The sequence below is a fragment of the Geotrypetes seraphini genome, chromosome 11, assembly GCF_902459505.1.
Source record: "Geotrypetes seraphini chromosome 11, aGeoSer1.1, whole genome shotgun sequence".
Taxonomy (NCBI): Eukaryota; Metazoa; Chordata; class Amphibia; order Gymnophiona; family Dermophiidae; genus Geotrypetes; species Geotrypetes seraphini.
Window position 1 is genome coordinate 57,829,404 of NC_047094.1, and position 18,892 is coordinate 57,848,295.

Sequence of the window (18,892 nt, forward strand, 5' to 3'; positions counted from 1 at the left end):
AAACCTTCAAATTTCACTTTTGAAGACACCCCACCTGATTTTCCCCATAGGCTATAATAGCCTTACTCACTGTGCTATGTGCCTGCCTGTTTCAGCTTAAGAGTGCAGCTGGGACAAATTAAGAAGAACTCTGCCTCACAGATACATGGTCTTTGGGCTGCCATTTGAACTTACGTCAGACTGAGGACCTCAACCTCCAGAAAACCTCACGCCATGAAGGGGAAGGGGACCACGCAGCTGGCCCATTATTAATCAAAGCCAAGCCAAGAAAAAGCCAAACAGCCTGTGTTCAAGTTCTGATAAATCAGGGATGCGAGCAGCTATGCAAGGAATGGCCCATGAGCTTCAAAAAATACTAATACAGGCTGGCTAGCTAGGTATCCCTGAGGGCTGATCCTGCTAGCAGCAGAATTCCGCAATGTCTGTGACTTCTCCCAGGCACAAGTCCCAATAAATGGGAACTCTGGGCACCGAGCCTCCAACCAAACATGAAGAAAAAATACCTGAAATAATAAAACCACAGAGCAAAGCAGAATCACTTCTGTCCAACTTGCTTGCAGAATAACAACTGGGGCAGGAGCAGCTGCTTTGGAAGGAGGTGGAGTTCAAAGATGATTGACAACATTCTGCAAGCAACTTGCAGGTTCAGATGGATAACCCTATGGTTCAGGACTAAAAGACACATTGCACTAGAAGGTATTTTGTGACTGCGCTATTTTTTCTCCTGCTCTGCTGTGGAGGTCCCATGCTCTGTTCTGTTTCTCACCCCACTCTACTATGTATCTAAATTTCTCTAGTTTCTTCAATGTTGATATTATAAGTCACAATTTTTTCTTACACCTCTGAGATTTAGTTTCGCTGAGCAAGAGAATGTTATTTTAGCTAGTATTCAGCAGCCTCGGCAGAGCTCTGAATTATGAACATCCTGGGCTATGACGTCACAGATGATGGCTTTCTTACTTCATATTTATTCCTACAAAGGCGATGCAGAACCGATTGGTTGAACATGAAACACAGCATTAAATGGATACCCCCAAGCACGTGTTATGTATACAAGATTATTGTTTCTATACTTATTGCAAAATATATAGCAGGGATAATCAACTACTATTCAGGACTTGACTGGATACACAGAAACAAAGAAACATGATGGCTGGTAAAGGCCAAATGGCCTATCCAGTTTGCCTGTCCGCAGCATCCACTAACTCTTCCTCTCCCTAAGAGATCCCATGTGCCTGTCCTATGCTTTCTTCACTTCAGAGACAGTCTGTCTCTATCACCTCCATCATCAGCTAGTCTCATCAGGATCTGACCAACAGTAAAGCCTGCTGAATCCTGCCACCCATATAAGTATTTAAATGAAAAATGTAAAAGAATTCAAAACTAGTACAGCAAGAACATCTTATGGCTATCCATAATGAACAATGGAAGTAGTATATGCAGCTCTCAGTCAAAGATATTCATTATGGATATCCTGAAAACCAGACTGGCTGGGTATGTGCCAAGGATGTATTAATACAGCTGTAAGTTTCAAACTGGAATTCTTTTTAAACTACACAATGCCTAAATGACGTGGGGCTCACCTGGCTCCTGTTTGCAGCCCATCTGCAGGGGAAGGTATTTGCTTCTGCACTGCCTGCAGCAAGAGCTGTGGAGAAACCTGCATTTGGATGGCGCAGCGTTTCAGGTGAGCTGCTCGGCTCTTAGTTGTATTAAACTGCTTCCCACAGATTGGGCACTCTGGGATACTGGACCTCTGGAGAGATGGCACCATCGATGTTGAAATCTCTGCCTCATCTAAACACCTGTCAGAAACATCAAACATTTGTGGTGTTTATAGGGAATAGAGTAAATAAGCAAAACCTGTAGCAGGCTGCATGCACCTTTGGAAGCCTGGGTTTCAGCTTTAGGCATGCAGAAAACAATGAATAAATGAAACCCAGCAGGAGAATTGTGGCAAACAGAGGAACCCATGATGGAGCATTAGCAGAAGAATTGTGAGCAATAGAACAAATCAGAAGAAGATTTCCTCTTCACTTTTTTAAAAATATATATTTATTCAATTCAAAGTTTTGCAATTGTACAAGATTAGAAAATACAGTTCAACAGAAATCTGACCCTTTAGAACATGAACAATTTTCATTTTCCCTTTCTCCAATTCCCCCATTTCCTCCTCCCCAAACCCCAATACTTGTAGCAAAATCCAACTATTGGATAGAACATAACGCACATACGAGGCCTCTACAAATTCAATAAACGACTGCTGGCAGTTGGCATGAGCAAAATCCAAAAGGGTTCCCAGGTACACTGTAATGTTTTCCTACCAAGTCAAATATCATCTGTCTTTCCATCTGAAGGAGTTGAATCATGACTGCCCTCCAGTGTTCCACAGAAGGGGATCCTGCATCCAGCTGTCGCAATAATTTGACTTTTTTGCCTAATAATACAGCTCTTTTCAAGAAGCTTCTCATGCCTGTTGGCACAAGTACTACAACAAGACAAGTAGAAAACAATAATTGTGGTGACAAAATACAACGGGCATTCCAAAGGGCAGAAATATTTAACCCAAATCCTTCTCCACAAAGTTTGAATTACCCTGCAGGAATAAAACATAAGGCCTAAAAAGACCTCCTCCTGCTTGCATTTTAGACACTTAGAATACTGTAATTCCATAACTGAATTTGTTGAGCATGCTTGGGAGATTATGTGTAGTCTCACTGTCGTTTTAAAACCCAGTTCCAAGAAGGAAATTGACAATTTCATTGTAGACATAGACTTCAAATGCATTTGTATGGTCTCAGTTGAAATAACAACCCCCAAGTCCTATGAACACTGTTGGCTAAACCGAGAATAATCATAGTCTGGCAACATTTCCTATAAGAATTTGTGATGGAAATTCAAGGGATTCCCTGTTAAGCGTCTAGACATAGTGCTTCTTTTACAAAGTTAAATATGACTTGGGCAAGGTAAGTATATAATAAAATAACTGCCAAAAGGGAAAAAGGTCCTTGAATCCAAGCCTAAATTCTGTTCTAGATCTGAGAAGGATCTAATGGAACCATCTTCATTAAGGATTTGATAAAGGTATTTAATGTTCTTATCAGCCCAATGCTGAAAAGCTGCTGGAGTTATATCAGGCATGAATTCAGGATTACTCCTAATAGGTAACAAAGAAGAAATATCAGCCCTTATTTTTAACAAGGAACACAACCATCTTCACGCTCACCGAATCAGCGCAGTAGCCATAAAGGTGCATTTCCCTGTTTTATTATGCACCATGTTCTTTCTATTTCCAATTCAGTGGCTTATTTCTAAAACCTGTGAAGTCCATTTTAGTTGTATCAGAGAAAAATCAAATTACCCATATAAACAAATATTTTTCATTTCACACAAGAGGTGGAGTAAATAGACATTCAAAAAACCTAACACATAATTACTATATACTTGAATATAAACCGATGCAAATATAAGCTAAAGTAATCTTTTTCCCATAAAAAGTAGGAAAAAGGGTTGGCATGAATATAAACAAAGGGGGGGGGTGTTATAATATTCAAGTGCAGCGCACTGCCCAGTTCTGCACCCAGCCCCCCTACCTTGCCAGGCTCTACACCCAGCCTCCCTCCCTCCCTGCCCGGCTCTGCACCCTGTTCCCTCTCCCTCCCTGCTCTGCCATGCTCTGCATCAAGCCCCCTCACTCACTCCCCTCCCCTGCCAGTCTCTGCACATAGCCTCCTCCTTCCATGCCCTGTCAGGTTCTGAACCCTGTCTCCCCCTTTCTCTCCTGATACATTACAGGCCTCCACCGGGTCTACCGTAAGTCCTTGTGGTCCAGCGATGGATTGAGACAGGAGGGATCCTTTCTGCCTCCTGTCTCAGTTGACTCTAAGAACTTTTACCTCCCTCCCACCTCCCCTCGTACCTTTCAAATCCGTGGTTCACCGCTGGATCACCAGGGATTCGAAAGGTAAGCGTGGGAGGCAGGAGAGGGGTAAAAGTTCTTAGAGTCAGCTGAGACAGGAGGCGAAAAGGCCATAGTTGTACTAGAGCATCTATACTATTACTTCTGGGCTTGGAACTTCAACTGAAGAAGCGAGGGGCTTTCCTGTTGTCCACTGAAGCCATGAGATCGAAAGTGGACCAACCCAGCATTTCACAATATAGTTGAATGCTCTCTGGTACAGGGACAATTCCCCTGGATTCAGTCTTAGAATCACTCAAGACTCTATGCGGAAAGGGAGACCTCTGGATAATGACTTCAGCCAGAGCCCCCACTGTAGGCTCTGGTGCACCTCCGCTGTCAAGGCTAACTGTGATTGGAGAGAGTCCTTCTGAGGCAACCAATGTGCTAGCATTGTACTCTGTAGGGAACCGAGGTGGATTGTAATTTTTGATGGAGTGAAAAATTGATCCACTTGTATCTAGCAAAAAAAACTGCATTTCTGTTTGAGTCAATAGTCAAGATACAAAAGCAGCTGCTGTTAAGAAATCTAAAAGAGATATACAGTACTCCCTCAAAATTCACGGGGGTTCCGTTCCAGGAATCTTGAAAAACTGTGAATACGATTTTCGTGAGGGAGACTGGAGAGAGCAGCGGGAGAGGCAGGAGAGAGCAGCAGGAGCACCGGCGAGTGAAGGAAATAACTCGCTGTATGCTCCGACCGCCTCTTCCTGCACTAAAGTCGGGCCTAACCAAGGAACCGGTGAGGTAACCATGAGGATGTCCTCCGACAGATAGATAGATTGAGAAGCGACAAATCACCAGGCCCGGACGGAATCCACCCAAGGGTACTAAAAGAACTGAGAAAAGAAATAGTGGAAACACTCCGGCAAATATGTAACCTATCCTTAAAAACTGGGGAGACCCCGGAGGACTGGAAAATAGCAAATGTCACGCCTATCTTTAAAAAGGGATCGAGAGGTGACCCGGGAAACTACAGGCCGGTGAGCTTGACTTCGGTTCCAGGTAAGATGATGGAAGCACTGATTAAGGACAGCATCTGCAAGCACATAGAAAAAATGGGCAGCTGAGGGTGAGCCAGCATGGCTTCTGCAAGGGAAGGTCATGCCTCACGAACTTACTACACTTCTTTGAAGGAATAAACAGCCAGATGGACAAAGGGGAACCCATAGACGTCATTTACCTCGACTTCCAAAAAGCCTTCGACAAGGTACCCCACGAACGGCTGCTTAAGAAGCTGTGGAACCACAGGGTGGAGGGGGATGTTCACCGATGGATTAAACACTGGTTGGTGGGCAGAAAATAGAGGGTTGGAGTGAAGGGCCAATACTCAGACTGGCAATGGGTTACGAGCAGAGTTCCACAGGGGTCGGTGTTGGGACCGCTCCTGTTCAATATATTTATAAACGATCTGGAGACGGGGACGAAAAGCACAGTTACTTACCGTAACAGGTGTTATCCAGGGACAGCAGGCATATATTCTCACATGCGGGTGACGTCATCTACGGAGCCCCAGCGCGGACAGCTTTTCAAGCAAACTTGATTAAAGTTTCAAGTTTGCTACACTGCACCACGCATGTGCATGCCTTCTTGCCCACTAGAGGGCGCATCCCCACCTCGTGGTCCTCAGTTCCATAACCAGCAAAGAAGCCATCCCCGGGGAGGTGGGCGGGTTGTGAGAATATATGCCTGCTGTCCCTGGATAACACCTGTTACGGTAAGTAATTGTGCTTTATCCCAGGACAAGCAGGCATGATATTCTCACATGTGGGTGACCTTCAAGCCAACCAAAAAAAAAGGGCAGGTGGGAGGATGGCAATTTAGGAAAACAGGTTACGTAACACCGACTGGCCAAACCGGCCGTCGCTTCTGGACAAAGTGTCCAGACAGTAGTGGGAGGTGAACGTATGAACCGAAGACCAAGTGGCAGCTTTACAAATGTCCTCCACAGGAGTAGACCGGAGGAAAGCAACAGAAGCTGCCATCGCCCGGACCTTATGCCCCGTGACTCGACCATGGAGCGTGAGACCAGCCTGAGAGAAATACAAGCAGCTAGCCAGTTGGACAAGATGCGCTTGGAAATAGGATGTCCCAGCCGATTAGGATCAAAGGACAAAAATAACTGAGGAACCTTCCGATGAGACTTGGTACGTTGGAGATAAAAAGCCAACACCCTCTTACAGTCCAGCGTGTGAAGTGCCGCCTCACCAGGATGAGAGTGGGGCTTCGGGAAGAACACCGGAAGAACAATAGACTGATTGAGGTGGAAATCAGACACAACCTTAGGTAGAAATTTAGGATGGGTGCGAAGAACCACCTTGTCATGATGGAATACAGTAAAGGGCGGGTCCGCAACCAAAGCCTGTAGCTCACTAATACGACGAGCAGACGTGAGCGCAAGCAAAAAGACCACCTTCCAAGTGAGAAACTTAAGAAGAGACTTGTCAATCGGCTCAAAAGGAGGTTTCATCAGTTGAGCCAAGACTACATTAAGATCCCAAACTACAGGAGGAGGTTTCAGAGGAGGATTAATATTAACTAAACCCCTCATGAAACGAACCACCAGAGGATGAAGAGAGAGAGAACGTCCCTCTAGATGCCGATGGAAAGCAGCAATAGCACTGAGATGTACCCGGATGGAAGTTGTCTTCAGTCCAGACTCGGACAAATGCAACAAATATTCCAGGACCGAGGACACTGGAATCAAACTTGGATCCAGATGGTGCGAGGTACACCAGGATGAAAATCTGGTCCATTTCTGGGAATAACAAAGCCGAGTCGAGGCCTTGCGCGAGGCTTCCAACACCTCCCTGACCGCCGAAGTCAGGTGGAAAGGAACCAAGCCGTCAGATGTAATGACTGAAGATTGGGATGCAACAGCGAACCCCAACTCTGAGACAGCAGAGAGGGAAACACAGGCAGAAGTAGAGGCTCCCTGACACTGAGTTGAAGGAGCAGGGAGAACCAGTGCTGACGAGGCCAACGAGGTGCGATGAGAATCATAGTGGCTCCGGATGACTTGAGGTGAACCAACGTCCTCAAGATCAGAGGGAAAGGAGGAAACGCATAAAGGAATTTCCCTCCCCAGTCGAGAAGGAAGGCATCTGTCTCGAGACGATCCTGGGAGTAAATTCGCGAACAATAAAGGGGCAGTTTGTGAGTCTCCGGGGAGGCAAACAGATCCACGCGAGGCGTCCCCCAACGGACGAAGACCTCGCGCAGAACTCGGGAGTTTAGCGACCATTCGTGCGGCTGGAGAAGACGACTGAGTTTGTCGGCCAGACAATTCTCCTCTCCCTGAATGTAAACCGCCCGCAGGAAGATGTTCTGGGAGGTCGCCCATTCCCAAAGGCGCAAGGCTTCCCGGCACAGGGACCAAGAGCCCGTTCCACCTTGCTTGTTTACATTATACATTGCCACTTGGTTGTCCGTCCGTACCAGGACCACCTGATTGCGCAGCAGATGACCGAAGGCTCGGGCTGCCAGAAAAATGGCACGAAGCTCCAACACATTGATGTGAGAAAGACGGTCCTCCGCCGACCATAGCGCTTGAGTCCGCAGACCGTCGAGGTGAGCCCCCCACGCGTACTCCGAAGAGTCCGTGGTCAGGACCTTGCGATGTGGAGGGACGAGAAAGAGCAAACCCCCGGAAAGATTGGAAGAGTTGGTCCACCAACGGAGCGATCGTCTCAAGGAAGGAGTGACCGTTACAGGAAGGGAGAGCGGGTCTCGATCCTGATGCCACTGGGAGGCCAAGGTCCACTGAGGGATTCTCAGGTGCAATCGGGCAAACGGCGTGACCTGAACTGTCGAGGCCATGTGGCCGAGTAGAATCATCAGCCGGTGCGCAGAGACGGAGCGCCGCAGCAGAATCTGACGGGCCAGGCGAAGCAGAGCCTCCAGTCTCGACGAGGGCAGGAATGCACGAAGGCGAACCGTGTCCAGCACGGCCCCGATAAACTGAAGGGATTGAGCCGGGCACAACTGTGATTTGGGAAAATTTACCTCGAACCCCAGATGTTGGAGAAGAATGATAGTCTGTCGGGTCGCTGAGATAACCCCCTCCCGGGATGAAGCCTTGATCAGCCAATCGTCCAGGTAGGGGAAGACCTGCAGCCCCTGGGATCTTAGGGCAGCCGCGACCACCACCATACACTTCGTAAAGACCCGAGGAGACGAGGCCAGCCCGAAGGGAAGGACTTGATATTGGAGGTGCAACTCCTCCCACCTGGAACCGTAAGTACTGGCGAAAGGCGGGATGCACCGGAACATGCGTATATGCCTCCTTTAGGTCCAGGGAGCACATCCAGTCCCCCGAGTCTAGCAGAGGGTACAGGACTGGAAGGGATAACATACGGAACTTCTCCCGGACAAGGAACTTGTTGAGCCTCCGGAGGTCCAGAATGGGGCGTAAGTCCCCTGTCTTCTTCGGGACCAAAAAGTAACGGGAGTAAAACCCCCGTCCCCTTTGGTTCGGGGGCACATGCTCCACCGCCCGAAGGCCCAACAAGGACCTGGCCTCCGACAGGAGAAGAGGAAGCTGGTCTCGACAGCAAAGAGAAGCTGCCGGCGGATGTTCCGGTGGCATGGATAAGAAGTTCAGCGAGTAGCCCTCGGAGATGATCCGGAGCACCCAAGCGTCCGACGTGATCTCGGCCCAGGCTGGGAGAAAGGCCTGCAATCGGCCCCCGATAGGAAGGGGGTCCTTTAATAGTGCGGAGGGGGCCCGCCCCCAACCGCGCATCACGTCAAAAAGACGGCGCGGGTTTAGATGCTCCTTGCGCCAGAGGCTTTGGTTGGGACACTCTGCCCTGCTGCTGGGGACGTCGGGGCGGAGGCCTGGAGAAGGCCGGCGTCGACTTCTGCGGGTACCGCCGCGGAGGAGGTCTAAACGGCTTCTGCAGCGGAGCCCGGGGTTTGGGACGGACCAATGAGGCAATAGAGCGCTCGTGTTCAGACAAACGCTTGGTCGCCGCCTCCAAGGACTCATCAAACAGCTCTGAGCCAACACACGGGAGATTGGCCAGACGTTCTTGCAAGTTCGGGTCCATATCCAGGGTACGGAGCCATGCCAGGCGGCGCATGGCCACCGCGAAGGCTGATACACGAGAGGCAAGCTCAAATGCGTCATACACCGCATGGAAGAGGTAGAGACGCAGGTGAGACAAGTTGGACATAAAAGTCCCAAAATCCTCTTTATGGGAATCCGGCATGACTCCATAATACCTCGGCAACGACTTCACCATCTGTCTCAAATAAGATGAGAAGGTGAATGCGTAATTTAGGACCCTGGTCGCCATCAAAGAGTTGGAATAGAGGCGACGACCAAACTTGTCCAAGGTCCGTCCCTCCCGTCCGGGGAGAACCGCCGCCGAGACTCTGGAAGGCTGCGACTTCTTCAAAGCCGACTCCACCAGTAGGGATTGGTGGGACAGCTGTGCCTTATCAAAGCCCTTGCACGGAACCATGCGATATTTGGACTCCATCTTAGAAGGCACCGCTGTGACTGTAAGAGGGGAGTCAAGGTTCCTCAAAAAGGTCTGGTTAAGAACCTTATTAAGAGGGAGCCGAGGCGTCTCTCGAGGAGGGGAGGGTAAATCCTGCTCCTCCAAAAACTCTTTGGTGTACCTCGATCCTGCTCCCAGATCAAGGTCCAAAGCCCTTCCCATATCAAGAATAAATCTAGAGAAGGAGGAGGGCTTCGAAGGCGGAGAGGGAGATCGAGAGGAGCGCCTCGCCAAGAAAGAAGGAGAAGCCTCGCGTGAGTAACGAGGTTCCTTCCCCGTGCCAGACCCCGAACCCCAAGAAGCCGCACCGAGCGACCTGGACGGGGTCGGGGACCGCCCATGCCCCGAGGAACCCCATCGGGAAGTCCCCGGGGTATGGGGCACCGAGGCACGCCCCTTCCGTCTTGGCGAAGAGTCCCTCGAGCACTCAACCTCAGACGAACGGAAAAGCCTCGGGTTATCGAGGCGCAGTTCGGAGACCCGCAGGGTCTCCGCCCCGGTCGGCGAGGAGCGACCGCGTCGTCAAGGAGAGGCCCGTTGGCGTTTGGGCTTCCTCGACCGACGCTTCGCCCGAGGCCGACCCGAGGGCGAGGAACCCCGGGAGGACCTCGACGAGGACGAAGAGGAAGAGATCCTCCGAACTCGCCGCACCTTGTCCCGAGGCCGCACACTCCGCTCAGGCTGGTCAGCCGAGGTCGAGGGCAAGGTCGGGGCCGAGGCCAAAACCCTCCCCGGGCCCAAAGTCGAGGGCACCGAGACCGAGGTCACTGACGCCGGGGCAGCCGAGGCCGAAGCCTGCTGAAGGTGCGTGAGGGCCCCGGACAGCCCCGAGGCAATGAGAGCCCGGAGCAAGTCCTGGAAAATGGGAACCCCCATCATAGTCGGCAGATCCGGGGCCGTCGGGTGCTCCCTCGAGGGCGACCTCGGTACCGAGTATTCCCGCGGGGCACCCGACTTCGGCGCTCGGGGCGGGGCCGAGGACGACCCACCCGCCCCCGCCGAGGAACTCGAGGATGACTTCTTCGAGGCTGAAACTGAGGAAGGAAGTGAGGACTTACCCTTCGCCGACTTCGGGGTTGAAGACACTGGCTTCGACGCCGGGGGCTCCCGGGGCGAGGACGAAGGAGTCGAGGCCGAGGCCGAAGCCGAGGCCGACGTCGAGGCCTTCCCCGCCGCGGGGTCAACAGCAAAGAGCTCCGCCATACGAGCCTGACGGCGGCGGAGAGCTCTCCTCTGAAAAGTGGAGCACCGGGAACAGGTGTCGGTGGGGTGCTCAGGGCCCAGACAACGCAAGCACCACCGGTGAGGATCGGTAATCGAAAGGAGCCGATCGCACCGGGTGCACTTTTTAAAGCCCGTCACAGGACGGAACATGGGCCCAAAAACCGGCCGGGAACAGGCGAGGTCCCGCGGCCGCGGCTACCGGGAGCCCCCGGAGCCGAACGGAGAAGTAATTTTTTTTTTTTTTTTTTTGCGAAAACTGAAAGAAATAAAAAGAACAACAAGAAAAAACACAGCGACCGAGTCGAAAAAAGGACACAGCCGCGGTGACAGAAGGCAAAACTAAGAGCACAATTTCCACAGGGCTTCTGGCTCCGCGGAAGAGAATGAACTGAGGACCACGAGGTGGGGATGCGCCCTCTAGTGGGCAAGAAGGCATGCACATGCATGGTGCAGTGTAGCAAACTTGAAACTTTAATCAAGTTTGCTTGAAAAGCTGTCCGCGCTGGGGCTCCGTAGATGACGTCACCCACATGTGAGAATATCATGCCTGCTTGTCCTGGGATAATGTGAGGTTATCAAATTTGCAGATGACACCAAACTCTGCAGCAGGGTTAGAACCATGGAAGACTGTGAAGACCTGCAAAAGGACCTAACGAAACTGGAAGAGTAGGCAAAAAAGTGGCAGATGCGTTTTAATATAGACAAATGCAAGGTAATGTATGTTGGGAAAAAGAACCCGATGTTCAGCTATACAAAGGGGGGATCATTTCTAGGGGTAAGTAACCTTGAAAGAGACCTGGATGTGCTGGTGGATACAACAATGAAAGTATCGGCGCAATGTACGATAGCCTCCAAGAAAGCAAACAGAATGCTGGGTATCATCAAGAAGGGCATCACGACCAGGACGAAGGAAGTCATCATGCCACTATATCGTGCAATGGTACGCCCGCATCTGGAGTACTGTGTCCAGTATTGGTCACCGTACCTCAAGAACGACATGGCAATACTTGAGGGGATCCAGAGAAGAGTGACAAAAATGATAAGAGGTATGGAAAACTTTTCTTATGCCGACAGGCTAGAAAAGCTGGGGCTGTTCTCCCTGGAAAAGCGGAGGCTTAGAGGAGACATGATAGAAACTTTTAAGATCCTGAAAGGCATAGATAAGGTAGACAGGGACAGATTCTTCAGGCTGTGGGGAACAACAAGTACTAGGGGCCACTCGGAGAAACTGAAAGGGGACAGGTTTAGAACCAATGCAGGAAGTTCTTCTTCACCCAGAAAGTAGTGGACACATGAACGCACTCCTGGAGGTTGTGATTGGGCAAAATACACTGCAGGGATTCAAAGAAGGTTTGGATAAATTCCTGAAGGATACGGGGATTGAGGGGTACGGATAGAAGTAGTGATAGGTTATAGGGTAAGTCAGGGACCACTTGACAGGTCGTGGACCTGATGGGCCGCCGCGGGTGCAGACTGCTGGGCGCGAAGGACCTCTGGTCTGACCCAGCAGAGGCAACTTCTTATGTTCTTAAGATAGCTGGGTAGGAAGTAACTTGAGTTGAGGAAATTGAGCGTACAGGCTGCGTGTTAACAAGTGGTTCTTGGAGCATAGTGTGACTAAGGAATATTTTCTGTATAAGACGACTGAGCTGGCGAAGAAGTGCTCTTTACTGGTGCCGTTATTCTTGTGTTAGTAGGTTAGGATTGGGTTGCTATTTTATTAAAACGTATGTGCTATTACTATGGTTTTGTTATATGTATTGTATTTTAATGTGATTATTTTGTAAATAAAATAAAGAACACCATATTATTTATACAAAGGATGTGATGCAACTGCAGCATAGTGAGCGATGAGAGGAGTGGGCTGGTTTCTGACCTGTTCACATGTTGCTGTCTAAGTGCAGAGTTCATGGCTGTGAGATTCTTCTGGCAGATCTGGCAGAAACAACAGCTGCCTTCATCCTGCAGACTTTCTGTGTTCTCACCAGCTCCCTCTTGTTTCTCTTTCTGCTGAAGGACTAAAGTCAGAGCGACACCATTCTCCACTGTGGGTGGGGCTAGAACAACAAGCAAAATAATAATCAGTTTACTGAAATCTGAAGAAATCTTTCAAACGTATAACTGCATTTTAACACAGCACAATAGAGATGGAAGGAAAGTTTAGGTTCCTTTTTCTTGTAGAACAGCATGATTCCTTATGGATGGGTTATGCACCCCAACTTGCGAGTTGCTTGCAGATGACATCAATCATTTTCTTCTCCCCCCCTCCCTTTGCCTCTCTGGGCAGTAATCCCACTCCTCAGTCTGTACCAAAGCACATGAGAACCACTAGGAGAGGAAATGCAAACAAGATGGGGGTTCGGGGAACTCCCTGATCCAGATAAGTTTGATCTGCTCTGCAATAATAAGCAAGATTTAATAAACAACTACTCAACAGGGCAACAAATAATGGTGGAGAAAGCAACCACCTACTTATATGCAACAGTCACTATCACTTGTACAGCTCTTAGCAAAACAAAATGTGCTGATATCGATCTTGGCACTAATGTGCCAGCATTCAAAGTCTCTTCCTTGACTGCCTTGAGCCAAGCCGCTGGATATTCTTCCTAGCTTACAAGTCAATGCAGGCATGACAGACATCTGACACGGTGTAAGGAATCGTATACTGTTCTACAGGAAAGAGGATTATTGAGGTAAGAACCTAATCCTTCCTTCCTGTGCAAACAGCATACGATTCCTTATGAATGGAACGTACCAGAGCAGGACAGATGAGCCTGTGCCCAGCACAGAGGACTCGAAAGCCCCATCTGTTTGTGTGGTCACATCCACTGTAAAATATTGTAAAGGTATGGAGAGTAGACCATGTGGCTGCCCTACAAATTTCATCAGGGCAGCACTGCCCTGAACTCTGCCTAGGAGGAAGCCACACTTCTGGTAGAGTGAGTTTTCACAGCAATTGGGGACTGCTTGCTACAGCCAATATACTCTGAGGAAACAGTCATCCGAGGAAACAGATCCATCAGGAAATAGAAGATTGAGAGGCTGGTCTTCCCCGATGGCTAGAACTGGAAAAGAGAAATAGGTGATTCAACAGGCAGAACTAATTTGTCACCTCAAGATAACAGGAAGAACTCTCCTGACATCCAACAACTTCAATCCTCTGTCCTGTTTCTTCTTGCCTGTGAACTGAAAGGCGAAAAGCCACACTTCCTGATTGGCATGATATGCCGAAACTACCTTCAGCAGTAAGGAAGGTACGGTGCGCAAGGACACCCCTGCTTCTATGAATCTGAGGAAAGGCTCTCTGCATGATAACACCTGCAGTTCCATCATCCTTCTAGCCAACATGATCATGACCAAGAAGACTGTCTTCATAGTAAGATCCATGAGGAACTCCTGAGACAGAAGCTCATACAGTGCTTTAGCGAGGGCCTGTAATGCAATATTGAGATATCACGTAGGGACTGGCTGCCATACTAAAGGGAGGAGCTGGAGAACTCCCTTCAAGAACTGGGAACATCTCTGGATGAAAGGTCAAAGACTTTCTGTCTACTCAAGCTCTGTAACACGAAAGACTGGCTATTGGAACCTTGAGAGATCCTGCTGCTAGGCTCTTCTCTAAACCGTCTTGAAGAAATAACAGGATCTTGGCAATGTGAACCCGTAAGGGGACTTTAAACCAGTATTGAAAGTGATTCCCACACTTTTGCATAGGCCACTACAGTTGCAGGATTCTTTGATGGTAGAAGAGTTGTGATAACCAAATCAACAGCCTATCTTGCTAAGGCTGTATGCTCAAAACCCATGCTATAAGCCCAAAGAGTTCCAAATTCTCTAGGACTATGGGCCCCTGTAACAGAAGAACCTGGTGCAGCAATAGTCTGATACAATTGTCCTGCTGCAACTGGACTAGATCCACGTACCAAGGACGACAGGGAAGCTCCTGTTCCAGTGCCAAGAACTACAAGACCCAGCATTGCACCCTGTCCTGGTCCCGAAAAAACCTGGCCCGGAACGGGGCCAGCCGGCACAGCCAGGAAGGGAAGAGGGAAAACAGGAAATAGCCAAGCCCAAGAGTCAGAGGGGGAGGTCAGTTGACACTAATTACTCTTCCTATTACTCCTTTCCTCAGGCTGGGAAACCGAGGTCCAACCAAGGAGGGGGTGGGGCTAGCCCTCAAAATAGACAAGCTAAAAAGCCTCTCATACAGCCTAGCAGGAAGCAACCTGGAAGGACAGGTGAAGCTAATCCTAATCAGCTCCCAGCCAGAAAGGCTTGCAACTACCAAGGAGGAGAGGTGCCTCAAGCTAAGACCCCATCCTGGAGACAACCTAGCAGGAGAGGAATTGAGAGCCCGGGAAGGTATCTCACCTCGGCAGACAAACTCTGGAAAGGGGATTCCAGAGACTGACCAAAAGCAGACCCGGTTAGTACAGAGCTAACCCACAGGCAAAGAGGTAATTGGGAAAGAGTGCCTGAGGTTACCGGGTGGAGGAATAGTCTGGGCCAGGAATCTATTGATTGTGATATGAACAGTCTTATTGAAGAATGGGAAGATGAAGAGGACATGGAGATAGGAGGAGAGCGTGACTGAGGGTTCCTGATAACTTTCCCCTAGAAATCCAGTCCAGGAGTAGAAATCCTGAACATAAGCCCGGCTAGAGGAGGGCAGAGAAAGACCTCTTTAAGAGGAAAGAAATCATTGCCAGACACTTTAAGTTGCCTTTCCTGAGACCAGAGAAAGGGAAGGAATTAATTTGGGGTTTTCTGCGGGGAACGGCTTTCCCCAACCAGAAGCTTTTGGGCAGTAAACTTGAAAGCCTAAACTTTTGTGGGGTTTTTTTGGTCTTCAGTTTTGTTTGAACTTACATTGTGTCAGGAACCTGGAGGCTCCAGGCAAAGCCAAGGACTTGAGTGGTGTTTGGAGATTGAGAATATGCAAAGCTGATTGTGTGTTCCAAGCTAATTTTCCTTTGAAACTTTAATAAACTTGCAACCAGTTCTCAGAAGATCCATTTCCGGGTTTTCAATTTTCACCAGCCATATAAAAGGCGCTACATAAATCTGCCTGTGGTCCGAGCCTGGCTTCCCACCTATTCCGGAACCGGCCCGGCCACAAGGGCCACAAAGATTATCGATAGGCTGTTATCCTGCGTAGGATCCTTCCTATCATTGGCCATGGAGGGAACACATACAATAGTCCCGTCACTGGCCATGGTTGTACTAGAGTGTCTATACTATCATTTCTGGGCTTGGAACTTCAACTGAAGAAGCAAGGGGCTTTCATAGTTTATTAAAATTTGATTAAACGCTTTACATAAAATTCAAAGCGTTGTACAGTAAAAGTTTAAAATATTAATTAGGGAACTACAAATAATAAACATAGTCATATGAGACAAACAAATCTGGAGGGGAGGAGGACAAGAAAACAAAAGGGAAAAAGGGAAGAAATACAATTTATGAGAAAAGAGAGCATAAATGGATAGAAACAGTATGACAAGGTAGGGATTGCAAGAAAGAGAGAGAGAAGAAAAATAAAAAAATAAAGATTTAAAAAGGATAAATCAGTTGTAGGCATCTTTAAAAAGAAAGCATTTTAAACTACTCTTGAATTTATCCATGTTTTGCTCTGGTCTGATGTATAGAGGGAGAGTTCCAAATTGAAGGAGCAGTGACTGAAAAGATAGAACCCCGACGGGTGCCAATTATTTTTAGTGATGGAACATTAAGAGTATGTTGCGAGGCAGATCTTAGGGTTCTGGGGGGGATCATATGGAATTAGAAGTCTGTCTATGAAAGCAGGAACACTAGTCTGTGTTAAAAGAGCAATTTTATAAATGATCCGATGAGGGATGGGTAACCAGTGTGCGTTCTTCAGCAAAGGGGTGACATGGTCTTTTTTTTTTTGAGCTTGTGATGATTTTTATTGCCTTGTTTTGAATCAGTTGAAGCCACCTTATATCTTTCTGACATATCCCTTTATATAATGAATTACAGTAGTCGATTTTTATTTTTATTTGGGGGGGGGTTCACTTAAGTTTTATTATACACAAAATATGGCAAGTGCCTGATCAGTCCACACAGAAATATGGTCAAATATGTTGTAGGCGATACCTTTATAATAAACAAAACATCTGTGACAAGCTGTTTAAGTTCTGTTCCCTAAAGCAGGTCGGTGCAGAGTGAGCAAGGAATGAAATCAACTGAATAGGTGAACATCAGTTTCCACCACAATGAAAGCAAAGTGGGGATTTTTTTTTTCAAAGCTGTAAAAGTTAAAAAGAATATTGGTAGTCGATTTTCGATATGATGAGCGAATGAATTAGGATATTAAGAGAATTAGCGTCTAGGAGAGGGACCAAAGATCTTATCATCCTGAACTTAAAATAGCAGTTTTTGACCAAAGTGTTGATTTGGGGTCGTAATGCGAGTCTGTTATCGATGATAATACTTAAGATTTTTGTTGTTAAAGTGGATTCAAGAGGGGTGTTGTCAATATTAATTGGTGAGACCAGCTATAAACTTTCTTTCCTGTTGTTCGCTGAAGGCATGAGATCGAAAGTGGACCAACCCAGCATTTCACAATATAGTGGAATGCTCTCTTGTACAGGGACAATTTCCCTGGATTCAGTCTTAGAATCACTATAGACTCTGGCACATCTCTGCTGTCCAGGCTAACTGTGATTAGAGAGAAAGTCCAATGTGCTAGCAGTGTGCTCTGTAGGGAACAGAGGTGAGTTGACCCCCATGGAAACACCTCTAACTACATGGGTTGGGGATTGGCTGAACGGTAGACTTCAGAGGGTGGTGGTGAACGGTACCCCATCCGAAACGTCGGACGTGATCAGTGGAGTGCCGCAGGGCTCGGTCCTGGGACCGATTCTATTCAACTTATTCATAAGAGATATGACACAAGGACTTAAAGGAAGGGTATCACTATTCGCCGACGACGCCAAACTTTGCAACATAGTAGGCAAAAGCTTATTGCCTGATAATATGACACACGACCTACTGCTGCTGGAACGATGGTCAACTACTTGGCAACTAGGCTTCAATGCTAAAAAATGCAAGATAATGCACCTGGGTAAGAGAAACCCGTGCAGAACTTATGTACTAAATGGTGAGACCTTGGTTAGGACCAAGGCAGAACGCGATCTAGGGGTAATCATTAGTGAGGACATGAGGCTGCCAATCAAGTGGAGAAGGCTTCCTCCAAGGCAAGACAAATGATGGGTTGTATCCGTAGAGGTTTTGTCAGCAGGAGACCTGAAGTCATGATGCCATTATACAGATCCATGGTGAGGCCTCACTTGGAGTACTGTGTTCAGTTCTGGAGACCACATTACCGTAAGGACATGCTGAGGATAGAGTCGGTTCAGCGAATGGCCACCAGGATGGTCTTGGGACTCAAAGATCTCACGTATGAAAAAAGACTTTAAAAATTGCGGCTGTACTCACTTGAGGAAAGAAGAGAACGGGGAGACATGATTGAAACGTATAAGTACATCACGGGACGTATCGAGTTGGAAGATGATATCTTCTGTCTCATGGGACCCTCGACCACCAGAGGGCATCCGCTGAAAATCAGGGGAGGGAAGTTTCATAGCGATTCCAGAAAGTACTTCTTCACCAAAAGAGTGGTGGATCATTGGAACAGACTCCCACTGCAGGTGATTGAGGCCAGCAGCATGAAGGATTTTAAGAAAAAATGGGATACTCACGTGGGTTCTTTGGGGGAGTGAATTCAGGGGGGTGGTTACTTGGAATGGGCAGACTTGGTGGGCTATAGCCCTTTTCTGCCACCATTTTCTATGTTTCTATGTCTGCTACCACGGAACCTAGTATCTGCAGGAAATGCCATGCTGTAGGTGTCGGCCTTGTCAAGATTTGTCTATTGAGCTTCAGTTTGCATGGTTCTAGCAGAAAAAACTCGGCCCTCTACTGTTCTGAACCGAACCCCCAAATACTCTGGATTATGAGTTGGTTCCAAGTGGCTCTTTTTGAAATGTACAATCTACCTCAGATCCTGCAGGAGCTGGACTGAGACAATGCCCTGCGACATTCCATCATGGATAATGCTATGATCAGCCATCGTCCAAGTACAGATGAACTTGGATGCCTGTTTTGCGTAAATGCGCTGTTGTCACCACCATTACTATAGCAAAGGTGAGGTGCAATTGCTAAACTAAACGGCAGTGCCGAG

The 18,892-nt window shown here is 48.1% G+C and overlaps 1 protein-coding gene across 5 annotated transcripts in view; it reads right to left on the bottom strand.

Moving 5' to 3' along the window:
* The window catches only part of SLX4 (SLX4 structure-specific endonuclease subunit), a 147,279-nt gene that overhangs the window by 104,797 nt on the left and 23,590 nt on the right, over positions 1 to 18,892 (bottom strand). For 4 of the 5 annotated variants that reach the window (XM_033963782.1, XM_033963783.1, XM_033963781.1 and 1 more), the window contains 2 exons: positions 12,566 to 12,746; positions 1,584 to 1,805 (listed from right to left, as the gene is read on the bottom strand). In XM_033963782.1, the coding sequence (XP_033819673.1) occupies positions 1,584 to 1,805; positions 12,566 to 12,746 (403 nt within the window). The remainder of the gene's footprint in view (positions 1 to 1,583; positions 1,806 to 12,565; positions 12,747 to 18,892) is intronic. The other variant, XM_033963785.1, reaches the window with a different exon arrangement.